The 14,976-nt window shown below is 42.3% G+C and overlaps 1 protein-coding gene across 2 annotated transcripts; it reads right to left on the bottom strand.

Annotated features, from left to right (window-relative positions):
• Nucleotides 1-2,040: 2,040 nt before the first annotated feature.
• CREBL2 (cAMP responsive element binding protein like 2) lies at nucleotides 2,041-14,232 on the bottom strand. 2 transcript variants are annotated; one of them, XM_021535102.4, is made up of 4 exons: nucleotides 14,063-14,232; nucleotides 5,853-6,050; nucleotides 4,624-4,771; nucleotides 2,041-3,992 (listed from the first exon to the last, which is right to left on the bottom strand). In XM_021535102.4, coding segments are annotated over exons 1-4 (363 nt in total). In that variant the 5' UTR covers nucleotides 14,078-14,232; the 3' UTR covers nucleotides 2,041-3,990. The 2 variants fall into 2 exon arrangements, with proteins under 2 accessions (XP_021390777.2, XP_077639403.2); XM_077783277.2 differs by having other exon boundaries at nucleotides 2,041-3,906.
• Nucleotides 14,233-14,976: the final 744 nt, after the last annotated feature.

The raw sequence follows: 14,976 nt of genomic DNA, 5'->3' as shown, positions 1-14,976 counted from the left end.
GACAAACACTTATTATCAGATTGTGAAAGCAGACTGTGATTACTTTCTTTTTTTTTTTTTTTTTTTACACATAATTACAAAATGTTCTCAGTTAAGTGGTGAGTCAATTAAATGTATCCCCTTCACTGCAGGATTCTGTGCATGCAGCACATACACAGCAAACAAAAAGGCAAGACCTACTGCACATTTTTCTTATGAAGCTGACACTATCTGGTTCATCCTTGCATTACACTTCCCAAAAGGATTAGTGCACCTGTACAGTGCTTAGTCCATCATCATCCACCAAATTCAGTTTTACTACACTTAACCCTAACAGGAGTTTTGATGTTGGTGTAAACACCAAATAGTACAGACAGTGTATTTTAAAACTGTGGGCAGTTTCCAAGAGATACTCACCTTCAGCTCACCAAATGAGTCTGGCTGAAGATTAGATTTCCATGGTAAATGGAAAATGAGGCATTCCCATGCTCATTTTCTTTCTTCAGTACTTGTGAGAGAGAACCAGCTGTGCTCACTCACTGGAGGAGAAACATGTGAAAGGCTGTACCCAGCCTACACAAAAAGAGGGTAAGACTATACCACCCTGCATTATTTAGTGAACTAGATGAGACTCCTGACCAGATGACCAGAGGACTTATCTGTATCACTCCTAGGAGCCGGCTCAACAAGGATGAAGAGTACGAGCATTAGAACAGCAAACAACCATGAACCAGAAACACTTGCTAGTTTTGAAGGGGAACTGCTAAACTTCAAATTTCAAAATAAAGGACACCCAGAAACCCAGCTAAGGCCAAAAAATGTATAACACAGCATGACCTGCTACATGATGGAAGCCACAGAATTTTAATGAATGACTGCTGCTGGGAATACTACATTTTGTCATGGCCTACAGCATTTAGTGCAGATGGAAAAGCTGCAGTAAGAGCTGTAAGTATGTGTGACAGATTTTTGCTTGCAGATAATCAAGGATGATGGAGGCAGTAACAGTCCATCTGCACGAAGCACAAGAAACCTGTCAGAACATGGGTACCGCTATTTGTGCCTCAGAGCTGGGCCCAGGCTTGCCAAACACAGCCTTGTAATGTCAAGTGCTGACTAAGCCAAGAAGAGGGAGCCACTATGACAAGAAACAGAAGAAACTGCTGCTCACCACAATGAGAAATTACTACTCTCCATTTCTTCCAGAAAAGAATCATTTCTGCTGAAAGGCTTCCTGTTTGGTATCACAGCATGTGAAACAATGAGGAAAGAAAGCAAGCAGGGTGTTCTGGTGAAATCAGAGCTCTGTCACGTTTTTGAGTGCTGGGCAGAGCTGCTCTGGTCAAACATCATAACTGCTCTGCATGTTTTCTATATCCTTGACTCTGAAAGACACATAGCATCTGCAAAATGTTTGAAATATGTGTCTAATTACAAGACATGGTTTACATCTGAAAGTGGACTGTGTAAGACTAATTCTAACCCAAAAGAATCCAGTACACTTCCAGTATGATCATATTATGAAGTCCAACCACAAGGTTGGTAGACTATAGTTCTCAACATTTGGCCTAGGGTTTTTCTTCCTCCAGAAAATCCAGGAAAATGAGCAGGTAAGGATTTAACATCAACGAAAATCCCCAAACTTATGGGGTGGTTTCATCACTATCTTTCAGGACTTATTATAGTGCAGACCTTCAGATACAGAGGGTGGATGATGGGGATGGGGGTGGGCAGGATAGAACACAGATAACACAGTATGAACTCTCATAGCCTCCTCATCTCTACTTCAGTGTGACTTAACTTCTCTTAATAGTCTTGTGCGTCTGTGTAACATTTTTAGCAATTGCTGAATACCTGGTTGCAGGGTCTAAAGATTAAACCTAAAACTATGCATTAAGGTTCAATATATAGGTGCTTAGAATGGAATTCTGAAAACAATTGTGCTATACACTGAAATCCAGTAGTTGATTATCTTCAGTGCTTTCACCCCATCCTGAACTGACACAATGCTAAACAGACCCAATTACTTCAATTAAAAAAGGCAACACGCAGTCTAGCAGAGTCATTCATTATAATATTTATTCTTTGAAACAATGCTGAAAATACAAGATTAAAAAGTGTTCAATGCATTTCATAAAATACAGAGAAAGACACTTCATAAACAAAACAGAATAAGCAAGCCAAACACCCTCTGAAAATCCCAGGACCTCCACTCTCGAGATTGGATCATATTAATACAAAAAGTATATCCAGGAGAAAGAGCAGTCTGAGGAAATGGCAGGTTATCTGTCAATAACTGGGATGAGTACATGTCTTGGTCATCAGCCCACAAGAGTTTTGCCATGACCTTTCTTACTACAAAACCAAACTGATTCAACTTGCTTTCCTAGCTGCCAGTTCTGGGCACTGTCTTTGGCTGGGACACCAGGATAGCATAGCAGAATCCACATTAAGTTGCTGTCCAGAGAGGTACTAGGGCCCAAAATGTAGGCAGGTATGGAAAGGCATCAGGGCACAGTAGGTGAGAGGAAATGGCAGCTGTTCTCCTGCTGGAAGCAGGCTGCAGGGACATGCCCTGACTGTCTTCCTAGGAGCACAGAGGGTGGAAAATGCACCTGCTGGAAGAAGTATGGGTAGAAGTGGTGCCCTAGGGTGACTTTACAATGCTTGTAGCTCCAGTTGTCTGTTCTGTTTATGCTGGATATTAAGTTCTGCACCTTTAAGACCAGTTCTGAGAGCAAAGGACAGGAGAAGCAGCACAGAGTTTGCTTGCAGAAACTGCACTTGCTCCCCTGCATTGTCTCTCAAGGACTGTGTTGTCTGCAGCATGGACAGCAGGACACAGCTCTCCTTTGCCTTTAGTCAGCTTTTTTAGCTAGCTGAGGCAGAGAAGTTCCCCAGACTGTGGTGTTTCTTTTTCTTGGAACTCATCAGCCCTGCTCTGGACTGAAAACCCAGAAAAACACTGGGAGTTCATGCCTGTAGCCCACTGAGGCCCGGGATGCAGCATTTTCCAGTGCAGGAGGAGAAGACACTGAGTCAGCCAAGCCACACCCCACAAAAAGGACTTTCTGAATTTGCCATCTCTTTAGAACAGTGACAAGTTTTATTGTTCCATATTATTCATTTTTTTATGCTTTGCTTGTTAAATAAACTTTGTTTGTTAAATAAACAGACTTTGCTTGAATACTTTGCTTGTTAAATAAACAGATTTTTTCCACTTTTCTCCAAGGAAATCTCTTCCTGAACCAGATGGGGGAGGGCCTGCTTGAATCTGATTTTTAGAGGGACCTGTTTGGAAGTTTCCTCTCAAATTTGCCCTAAACCAGGATAAGCAGAAAATATATCTAGTAACTCTTTAAGAATCCCAGTCCCACAAAAGACATGCTGCATTAAAGATGGATGACAAGAGCAACACATTCATTTAGGTTATAAATCTTACTGAAACCTTTTGATCTAGCTCATTCTCCTCGACCTACAATACTGGGTTTGGCTTTAGCAAAACTGTTACGAGATTCTTCTCTTGCTTTCCTTTTACAGAACCTACCACACTCCCACAACAGTTATCAACCACATAACCACCAAACACAAAGCCAGCCAAATTCTGGGCTCAGATATAAAAGCAGCCCTACTCTTGTGCTGGGAATGCCTCAAAGCTGCCATAGCTGTATTTGGGGAGGGCAGTGTAGTGAAAGGAAGAACAAGGCTCCACTTACACCGACACCTGCTGCTCCAAAAGCCCCACCCACAAAGCCTTAGGAACATCATAATCACAGAATTTCATGTGGGGAGGAGCAAAAATAAAAGAACAGACTGGGATCCTTTCCCCTGCACCTGGGGATGCATCCACTCTTCAGAACAGCATTCTTCCTCCTGCCAGCTCCCAAGCCACCTCTGCTGCAGCACAGAAGGTTCTGCACTGTCCTCCTGAGAATGATGCACCGGGGAGAAGATTGTTATGGTTGAAAAAGTGGTTTTCATGTTGATCTTTAAAAACATAAAGCTAGAAACTCCTATTAAAAAAAAAAAAAATCAGTGAAGTGTAATTTAGCCTGTAGTACAAACTCTTACAAAATTAGAAGTAAGATATAGAATTGCCTATGCTACACCTTAACTCTCTCCCTTTGCATATATATATCAGGAATATGACTTTATATCACACAGTCTTCTCACTTTCCAATTCCCAGAAGAAATCTATTCCCTCCCTGCACAAGCACAAAGGAGTCAGAAAGAAAACTCCATAGGAAATTGCATGTCCAGCATTTCTCTCTTGGAGTGCTTACAGCTAGAATAATGCTTTCTTGATAAAGATTTCCAAGTTCAATTATGTTTAATGTGCACCATTTAGCTTGCATTAAAAAAACAGAAATGCTGTAAGAAATTAAGGTCTACACAGGTCTCAACAGGCTTTGGTGGAACAGAGAGAGTCTTTGAAAATAACTGCCCAGCTTCCTCTATAGTGGAATTTCTGTGTTGTCCATATAAACATTACACAGAGTCTTTGTACCACCCACTAAGCTCTTTGTTTCAATCAGCTATTTCTGCCCAAAAGCACATCCTTGTGTTTCTTCCTACACCACAGCCATCCTCCTACACCACAAAACACGTAACAAAACAGGAATTAATCACAGGCTGGATACTTACAGAGATTGCTGCTGTTTGTGTCTGTCTTTGCAGCCTTGGCAAGTTTGGTTGAGTTCTGCTGTGCTTTGCCTTGCTCCTCTCCAGTTAGCAGGGCTTTTATTTCCGAGGGGATTTTCCCTTGGTCCATGGCCATGCACCACTGCTTGTACTGAAATATGCAAACACATTAGACCTTAGCAAACCACCAGGATCACATTAGCAGTACAGGGCTGTAATCTTTACCTACCCATATATTCATTTAAGGTCTGAATGTACTGAGCTCAAGCCTCTTACAAAACTGCAGAGCCCTAATGAGCTGAGCACGTGGCTGTAGCCACATACCTGGCCTCAGCAAAGCCTCTTTCAGTCAATAAACTGCTACTCAGAGGCAGCACTAGACAGAACACTGTAATTATTAAACAACATGGAACACTCTGTGCAATTTCTTCCTTCTGCCATGCAAGAATACCGTTCCAGTTCATGGCCTATTAAAAACAAATATTTCACATGACTCTGGGGCTGATGGACTACTAAGAGGTCCTTTCCAATTGTGCAAGGCACAGTGGAAACACATGTGCCTTATTCCTACTTCCCTCATCTTAAATCCTGCATTGCCAAACCCTGAGGCACATCAAAAAACTGTGGAGAGTTGGCTGACTTTTCACCTGATCCTAAACCTGCTGACTTGTAGTGACTAGCCCTGCCCATTCAAACAAACCTAAAGCCAGGTCAATGCAGTGTCCTCAGCACTGGTGACATTTCAATGACACCACTGAGTCTGTATTTCCAGATGAAACATTTTCTTTGGTTAATGCTGCTTATTTGGCCAACACCCCCATCTTACACATCTAGAACTACCTACACAGACAGCATGCTGCAAGAATCCACCTCCCCAGCAGAGAAGCAATGACATTCTGTGGATATATGTTTGCCCTTTGATATTTCAACACCTCTTCCCACAATCTACCTTTGTCAAAGGTTTTTCAAAACCAGGTATTTCAAAAACAACAGACTCAAATGTAATGGAACTTCCTTTGCTTGATTCCAGTTCAGAACCAGAAGACAACTTGTGACATGAGTTTGTATTCTACACACCAAAGCAGGCAAACAGCTGGATGCATCTGATGTTTTGATGATTTGGCTCCAGACCAGCCAAATGCCACTGTCAGTCACTGTGGTCCCAAGAACAAGTATTCATGAGGACAGGTCCCAGATAATACTGGAGGTTAGGTTAAATGATAGTTCCTTACCATTTCAAGCTCTTCTCTGAGAGCACAGATGGCTCGCTCTCTGCTTGAAACCAGCTCTTCCAAGTACTGGTATCTCAGCTTCTTTCTGGCTCTGCACTCTCTTGCACTCTGACGACTTCTTTCAAGTTTTGCCTTCAAGTCTATTTTGGCTGGTTTACGACCTCGTTTGCCTGGTTTCTTTACCTTGCCTCCAACCACCTGGAAAGGAAGGGCACAGTAAAGATCCTGCTCTGCAAAGGTAATGCTGGAACCATGTGACAGTAACTACCAGGAGTCTCAAGTATAAAATCTTGCATATACATGCTGGACCAACAGAGGAAATAAGAACGCTGAGCTCTGAAGTTTTCAGGACTCTCTCCAGTGTCTCTATTTCTCTCTCCTACTGGGGACCCTAGAACTGAACACAATATTTCAGGTATCTATGAGGGTATCTGGTTATTGAGGAGGCATAATCAGCTTGTAGTGAAATTGCTTTCGTATCACCAACAGCCCCTGCTCTAGCAGATCTGGAAATACTGTATTACAGAGATTAACACTTCAATTTAGATAAAAATGTATTTGTTTCTATCAATATAATGCAAAACTTAGTTTTGCTGCAGTCAAGAGTTTCAGCCTACTCTAAATTCAGAATTATTCACTAGTGACCTGTGCTTCCTTCGCCAAGTTTTCTTTCAAAGGAATCTTGATGAATTTTACTAAAGACAGAACTGAGTCACACCGAGTACTATCTCTGCTGCCTCAGCTCCAGCAGTACATCACCATCTGGCCGTATTTGCCTTCAAAACATTACTCCACAGCCTGGCGAGTCTCCTCACACTACCTGTCAGTGCTGAACTCTCCCTGTTTCTAATGTAGATTCCCCCTTACAGAAACTCTCTAGTTTCTTGCTTTATGGAACACAGGGTTTGCTATCATTTTCCCCTCTTCTGTGTAGCTCCTTTTTTACAGGTCTGAGAGCTTCTCCTACTACAAATAAAATATTTTTAAAATTAAAATAAAAATTTTAAAAACCCAGTGTGTTTCCCCACTCAAATATTTTATTCTTAACATGGGGGCATGGCACAAGAAAATCTTAAATATGGTCTGAAGATTAGTTCACTGGTCATTGGGCAGTATCACCCAGTAAACATTACATCAGCCACACACCCCAGCTCCCCTCTGAAGTGAGCATTTCTCTTTATTTGCATTCTGACCACACTGTTTGACTGGAGGGGGTGTGGAGAAATATGGAGAAATACACCTAACACATGCACCTGCATACAAGAATTTCACTGCTGCCTTAGTATTTCATCATCCTGCACACAGACTTTTTTTAATAGGCAGTGTTTAAAAATAAGAGTTCATAATTTTAAAAAAGCACTTTTACTGTGAAAAGCTACAAAGTAATTAATTTTTAGTATTCAAAGAAGTCACTTGTTCTGCAAACTCATCAAGCTGCAATAAAAACAATAACATAGTGAATTGATGTGCCAGAATGAAGAGGGGAAAAAAAGGATTATACAATTAACCCTATTATTTTTTTGGAAGGTGAGTCAACAATCACATGCTAACATAATCCTACCTTCTCTGTATTGTCCCTCCTGATTTATTCAGGAGTAGATGCCTACCACGAGCAAACGAAAAAACAGAAAGTACTTAATGGACATCTAAGATAATAAAACAAACACAATACATTCAGAAGAGCAAAGGAAAAAAAATGATGCTATTTTACAGTTGAACTGCTGAATACCGTAAATAATTCTTTACTTCATCAAGGTGCTCCCCTTAAGATTTTCTAGTTCAGAAAATCTAATGTAGTTCAAAGTAAGATAAAACTAACCAGATGTGGCCAAGACAGGGGGCAGGAGCTCTAAGGAAGGGGAAGTGACTGTCCCCTTTCAGGCATGACAAGCTCTGTTGTCTGATAGAAACATTCTCCTGGCTATGGATGGTGTGATCCACATGCCCAGTTCAGCAGAAGGTAGAACTACACAGAATCTTCCCAGATGGGGCTATAGGCACTCACAACTTGCTCTCTATTATTATTTGCACTTGGAAGATTGATGTACATTACATTATACACACTACAGACAAAGTACTTCAGTTCTCAAAGACTTTTAGGACCTAAGGCTTTTCTGTGCTCATGCAAGGTAGTTCAAAGTAAATCTTTGAATTCAAGAGCTGGATAAGGTATTGTAGAGACATAAACTGCAGCTCTCTTAAAAAGCCCTGGCCACTCTGGGTTCTGACCCTCTAGAACTAGAGTGAGCTGCCACTCAAGGCTGGGGCCCCAGCACATGCCACACTGCTGTGTGAACAAAAAAGTACCTTGAGTCCTAATCCTGCACAGGAGCATTGACAGCCATGCCCTCTCCCCAAAGCCTCAGGCAGGTGAATGGTTCCCACTGCACCATTTCTCACAATCAGCAAATTAAAGACTGCTTAGCACATGGCAAATACATCCTGGATCTACCATTATCCATAAACTGCTTTCCATTTGGTCACTCCAGAGAGCTTTCTACAGATAGGTATGCCAACTGCTCTCCCTACAAGATATTTTACCACTGCAGCAGCCCTGCATACAAATTCCCTTAGGGCAGGAAAAAGGCTTGTACCTCTTCAATCATTCAACCACGGTTACCTGCCAACATTCTTACCACCAGGACTATGAAGATAATGAAAAGCTTCCTTCCCTTTTGACTCTAAGCACTACCACCCTAATAATCTGCCTTCACACCATCCTCAAAGACTCAAACTGTCTTCATGGCTCCCGGAGTTCACCACACAATTACACATTACCCTGCAAAGGCAGCAGTGGTAAGCAATTTAATCAAATCCTGCATCCTCATCAGTTTTTCCTCACCAATATTTAGAAGCTCCTGCTGTAACCTTAAGCAACCCAGCTGGAGAAAAAAAGGCCTGAGAAATCCTTTGCCCCCATACAGCATTACCCTATCTCCCTGGCTTCTAGTCCTGTTTGCCTGCTCAGTTGCTATGTTGATGTGACAGAAAGAAGACAAAGCAGAAGTGATAGTTGATGTTGAACATGGCAACAGACCAAGCAAACATTTTGTGTCCCTTTGTATTCCTCTGCAGTTTATAAAGGGATGTGATCTATTAGCATTCAGCAGTTGAGATTTCGGGTTTTTTTCAGGGAGTCATATGGAATCAAGACTCAGAACAATATTAATCATAAAAATTTTCAGAGAAATATTAATAAAGGCATGCATTAGTTAGAGATCTGACCAAGCTCCTATTTCAGTTCACTCAGACTTCAGAAAACAGAAAAACGTAACTCTTTTCTCAGGTGTATGGTGTGATTCTTGGGGTGTCCTGCACAGGGCTGGAGTTGGATGTGATGATCCCAACAGGTCCCTTCCAACTCAGCCTATTCTGTGATTCCACAATTTCCTTTTAATACCTTACTTAGATCATACCTCATTTTTGCCTCCCATCAGTGTTCAGGCAAAAAGTTATTTGACCTGGAATTGGATATAGCTGCAATTACTTGACCTGATAAAGAAAATTTCTCAGACTTCTGGATTTTTTAATTAGAAGCATGCAACAGATCACTCCAAAATCTTTGCCAGAATGCACAGTAGAGAGGTCTTCCACAGGAAGGAGATGCACACATAATACAGCTACACTGTATCAGCTCCTCACTCACAACTCTCAGACAGAAGATTGGGGTAGAGTTGGGTTCATCATGACATCTGCAGGTTTGAATCAATTTAGCAGATTAGAGCAACAGTACTCAGGCACCACTGACCAGCAATAGCGATCACATTGACCAGGTCAGCATCTCCCAGAAGCTCTGAGTTCATTTACCAATAAACAAGCAGCTCTACCAACCAGTGCTTGAGATCCATCTTACACAGACTGCATTGCATTAGCAGCTGAAGGTATAGGTCTGCAGAACTTAATGCAAAATGGAACTGGTGATCATCTACAGAATTTATATAAAACTATAAAAATTATTAGTAAGCAAAAAAACCTAAGTGCTATGTTACAGTAGAGGGGGGAAGAACCTATTCCCGCTTGCAAGTATTTTTACAAAATCAGAAAGCAAATGCAGCCAATCACAAGTCTCCTAATAAAGATGAAGTTTTCTGATCTTCCAATTGAAAGCATACCACTCACAGTACCAGTACAAAACCCAGCTAGAGAGCATGCCTGTTATTCCTCTATTTCATGACATTTTATATGCCCAATACAATTATTTTACTTTCACTGGCAGACAAAATGCATCCAATAATGATCCAAAAACGTAAGATACTATTTAGTGAGCAAACACAATCTAAGTCTTAAGCAGATTATGTCAACAGGAATTAATCCTAAAATTCTCACCCATACAAAGTGCTTCATATCTTAAGAATGCCATGTTCAGCACAGAAGCATAAAGAATGTCTGTCTTTGCTGCAACGTCTGTTTTAAAAAAGCATGAGCTAGGCATAAATATCAAGTTTTCATAAAGTGTTATGCAGGCAACCAGATGGGTAGGTGCTAAAGTTCAGGGCAGCAGTCACTCAGATGCTACCTTGCTACTCCACAGGTGACAGCCCTGCTCTTTCCCAAGGAAGGACTTACAGCATCACACAGGAATTATGTCCACCACTGTGCCCTACACATTCTCTCAGTTCACACTAACAGAAACCAGGCACTTTTTAAAACTTGTCTCTGTTAGAACTCCTAACTCTGTTAGGCTCAGGAATGGTCAGCAAACTACCATGTATATCCTCCCAGCCCACTGTAACAATGAAATAAAACTGTTCTAGCTGGTTTAGAGGCCTTAATCTCCTCCATTTTAATCACTCTTTGCAATTATGAGCAGATGTGTCATCTGAGCAATGCTGAGCAGGAGCTTCTTAAAACATTTAATGATTTGAAATTGCTCCTATCAAACTATAACCAAAGCTGTTAAGGTTTTTTGTTTCCAAGCAAGCAGTAATGAGAATGCTTTATGTTTGGACACTGTAATAAATGGGTAGTAGGATGTTAGTTCTCACAAATGTTGAATGTATAAGGATGAAAGAAGAATGAAAGACATTTTGCTAAGATCTGGTTTTATATAGATATTTATATATATATTATATATAAAGTTTTGTAATGTTGAAGGTTCATCTCCAACCATTGGGAAGGCTGAAGCACGAAGGACTGCACACTCCAAGAGGCAGGACAAAGGATGAGCTCGATCAGAGGAGTAACATATGTATATGTGTGAGGAGGGCTGGCTTACCAACAGCATATGTAGGGTTGTTAGGGGTGTGGCTGTACTGTGGTGTCTCCACAGTAGCTCTGTCCCTGCTGTGGCATTCAGAGCTGACTCCAGGACTGCCTGGGAGATCTCTCACTCCCTGATCCCCATCAGCCCCACCAGTGAGGGTCAGAGGCTACAAGACAGCTCATGGCCAAAGACCCCCCAAGCTCTGTATTTCAAACACAAGATTTCACAGCTGGCTTGCTCCCACACTCCCTCCAAGGGACATCTGCTTCCCCATAATTATGACTCAGGACCATATAGGACTGAGTATTTGATGTCTCACAACCAGCCTGTGTGGAAAGCAACCCATCTCCTTGGGTGTAGCCCTTTGCTGAGAGCCTTCCCCTGCTGGAACACCATGTGTTCCCTTGAAAAGGAAAGCTGCATGAACACCAGAGCAAGAAATCAACAGTTGCTGGATGCACAAACATATTAATATCTTTTTTGTGCAAGACAAGAATATTAGTAATAAAAGACAGCAACCCCAACTTTTTTTGGTGGTGGTCTGGTTTTTGTTTGCTTGTTTTTAACTTCAGTGGAATAACAAAAGTGACATTACAAACTTTTGTTTCTCATTTCTAGCCATAAACTGAATAGTTAATCACCGAAATAAGTCTTGTCAGTGTCCCCTATAAAAATTCTGTAACTAATATAAGACTGCAGTTAGCTGTATAAAATGTACTTTAATGTTGATTAACAAGTTATCAACTTCTCACACTAGTCCCTATTCTCTCCTTCCCAACACATATAACAAATACATTATACATTATACATTATATGTAGTCTTGTAAACTAACCAAGAAATTTCACCTATAAAGGCTGAAACCACCCTAACAGACCTTCTCTTTTCCTCTGTCCAAATACTTCAGAGATGCACAACTGATGTTTTGACATGAATTAACAGCAAGTAACAGCTACATCACTAAATTCTTTCCCTTCCACACCCAATAGCTCAAATCACAAGAAGTGAGGCTAGTACCTGAACAAACCCTAACTTAAAAGCAGTTCTATAGAAGAAAAGGCCATATTTTGGGGTTCTTTGGTGGTTTTTTTGTCTGTTTGTTTGTGGTTTTGTTTGGGTTTCTTTGTCTGTTGGGGGAGTTCAGGGGTTTTTTATTTGTTTAGTTTTTGGGGTTATTTTGGATTTTTGTTTTCTGTGTGTGAATAATTTAAGAACATCATTTTGAAATTAAATATGAAATTTTTCTAGATCTGATGTTAAAATATTCTACCTCTCCCTTTATTTCTTGCTATTTCCTTCCAATTTTGAGGAATATGTTGACAAGAACCACTCTTCTAATGCCCTCTTAAACCAGATAAGTCTAAATTAAAGTGCACTATGAATTAGGGAAAACTTTTCAGCCTGCAAGCTCAGTTCTAAATTCTCTGTGTCACATAGATGAAAGCAAACACTGAATTTGGCTGCAGGCAGTTATAGAATGGTCACTACACTATCAACACAATTTAGTTGATTAAGTTTTTGCAGGGAAAGTCCTTTCACAGGCTAACCCCTTCAGCAAGGAGGAAAGCATGACTCAGTGGAATTTTTAGGAGATTTCAAGGACATGCTGACTCCAGTGTAACCACACTGGCCATAAAATGAGGTATAAATAGTGCTTGCCTTATCCTGACACAGCAACCTGCAATGGGAAGAGCCCTCCTAAAGGAAATTACATCCCTTGAACAGAGTCACCAAACCCTCAAGGTGACCTGCAGCCTCACAAACTATAAAAGCTGTACTTGGGAGTGAAGATAGCAAGAAGAGTGAATATTCCACTCTGTTGTTTTTTCCTAGTCAACTCAACATCAATTTTTAAAAAAGAAAAAAAAAAGACCAAAGATTTGACTTACTGACTGGGTAAATATATTTGTTTTATTTAGTAAATATGTCAAAAAATGTTTCAGGAAAAAAAAAAAAAAGGCATACTATCACAACTCCACATGACACAATGGTAGACCAAAAATTATTTTTAAATGAAAATCTGGCAGTTGGGTAGTAAAAAGAGCCTAAGTCAGACAGAGAAAAACAAAAAACGAAATAACAATAACATAATGCTCATGAACTACATACGCCTCCAGAACTAAATCTTCTGGATCTTCTAAACTACTGCCTCAATTACAAACTTTCATGCAGTTCCCAGAGTCGTGAGACATCAGTGATGCAGTTTCCCCCAACCTCCTTCACAGCTGTCAGACAAGGCCTTAATAAAATAAAATGTATTCATGTTAAAATAGCAGATCACCATAAACCTTTCACAGACTGCCAAATTACTGCTTGCTTCTAAATGTCTTTATTCTGTAAGAAATCATGTCAATCATTTTCCCCCCTTTTGAATTAAAGGAGATCCTCATAGGCTGCATAATTTTGTTTTAGTAAAACCAGTGGTATCTGCAGCATGACCCCCAGGATAACCCATAATCAGCACTCCAGGGAGCTGAAGAACCCAACCTCAGCTGAGAGTCTGAGCTGCAGTGAGCAGCCACGGCCGCTGCTTTAGGGGCACCCAGCTGTAAGCAGCAAGAAGGTGCTCGTTCCTGGGGCACCTTCTCATGTTCGGCTCTGCTCAGCTGGAAGCCCCATACCTTCAGCGATGCCACTGTGCTGCTCTCATGAGATCCTTCCAATGCTGGCAAAATCCAAGCTCCAGCACCCAGTTCAGGGCTGCAGTCCACGCTGCTGCCCTCGTACCTCACCATTTGTGCACAGCTGTTATTTATCTAATTAATCCAGGCTGTTGTTGGGAGCATAAGCTAGTGCACCACGCCACTGGTGGTATCCAGCATTTGGCCCATGCCTGAAGGTTTAAGGAAACGCCAGAAGCAGCACCGAAGCGCTGCAAACAAGAACTAAGGGGGCAACCCTTCTTTCCTGGCAGCTGCAGCAAGCAGAGCCCTTCAAAAGCACCCTGCACCAATCGCCTTACCGGCTGCCCTCGGCTCCAGCTCTCAGGCGGGCCCTGCAGGCCCTTACCTTGCTGTCATCCATGTGTGCCGCCAGCCCCGATCCGCCTCGCCGCAGCCCCTGCACGAGGAGCAGGCGGAGCCGCCCGCTCACCCGCCCGCAGCCCCGGCAGACACCGGCGCTCGCAGAGCCTCAAGGCCGCCCGCGGCCGCAGCCATTGCCTGCCGCCATGTTTGTTTACAGACGAGGGGAGCAGCAGCGCCGGCAGAGCGGTGCACGCTGGGAAGTATAGTCTTGTTCGGGCCCGTCGCTATTGGCCGCCGTCCTGACGGGGACGGAAAGTACTACAACTCCCAGCAGGCGCAGCAGAGGAGTGGCACGGCGATCGATCCTCGCCTCGCCGACCGAGCGAACTACATTTCCCAGAACGCTCCGGGCGCACCCCCGCCTCACAGCGACAACTGAATTTGTTATTTTGTTGGTGGTTTTTGTGTTTGTTTGTTTGTTCTTTCTAATGCTCGCACTGTTCCACGGCTGTTCTGCTGCAACCGCAATGGTTCCGGAAAGGTGACCAGGGGATGGTGGGGCCAGGGCTGCCGGCTTCGACCCTAGCACAGGCTGTCTGGAGCTAGATGAAAAGAAAACCCAAACCAATAAAACAACAAATTTAAGTTTTCTCCTGTTTTTTGCTTTGCTTTGCCCTAAGAATTCCTGAAGACTGTGCCGAATTTTCCAGGCCACCTGGACACTACGGAGCTCCCCCAAGCCTGGAGCAGCATTCCTTGAAGTCCTTTGAGAATACCCAGTTCCCTCCCGTTTTCCTGTGGACACACATGGCACTGGTCTAATGTTGAGTGCTTGATGTAAAGCCAGACCACTATCCTGTGTCTTTGCCTCGAAATGAGGCCTGTTCTTGCTCGAAAGGCACAGGTACCCCAGTAAAAAATTCTCCTAAGCATGACTCATGTTTCAAGCTAGCAGTG

This window comes from Lonchura striata, chromosome 1A (genome assembly GCF_050655825.1).
Source record: "Lonchura striata isolate lonStrDom1 chromosome 1A, ASM5065582v1, whole genome shotgun sequence".
In the NCBI taxonomy this organism is placed as follows: domain Eukaryota; kingdom Metazoa; phylum Chordata; class Aves; order Passeriformes; family Estrildidae; genus Lonchura; species Lonchura striata.
Note: the sequence above shows the minus strand (reverse complement) of the source record. Positions and strands in the feature narration are given on the sequence as shown.

Bases quoted from the DNA above. Each gene is read 5' to 3' on its own strand.
- CREBL2 (XM_021535102.4), bottom strand. The intron at 4,772-5,852 runs GTAAGGAACTAT...TGCATATTTCAG, and splicing joins TCAGAGAAGAGCTTGAAATG to TACAAGCAGTGGTGCATGGC.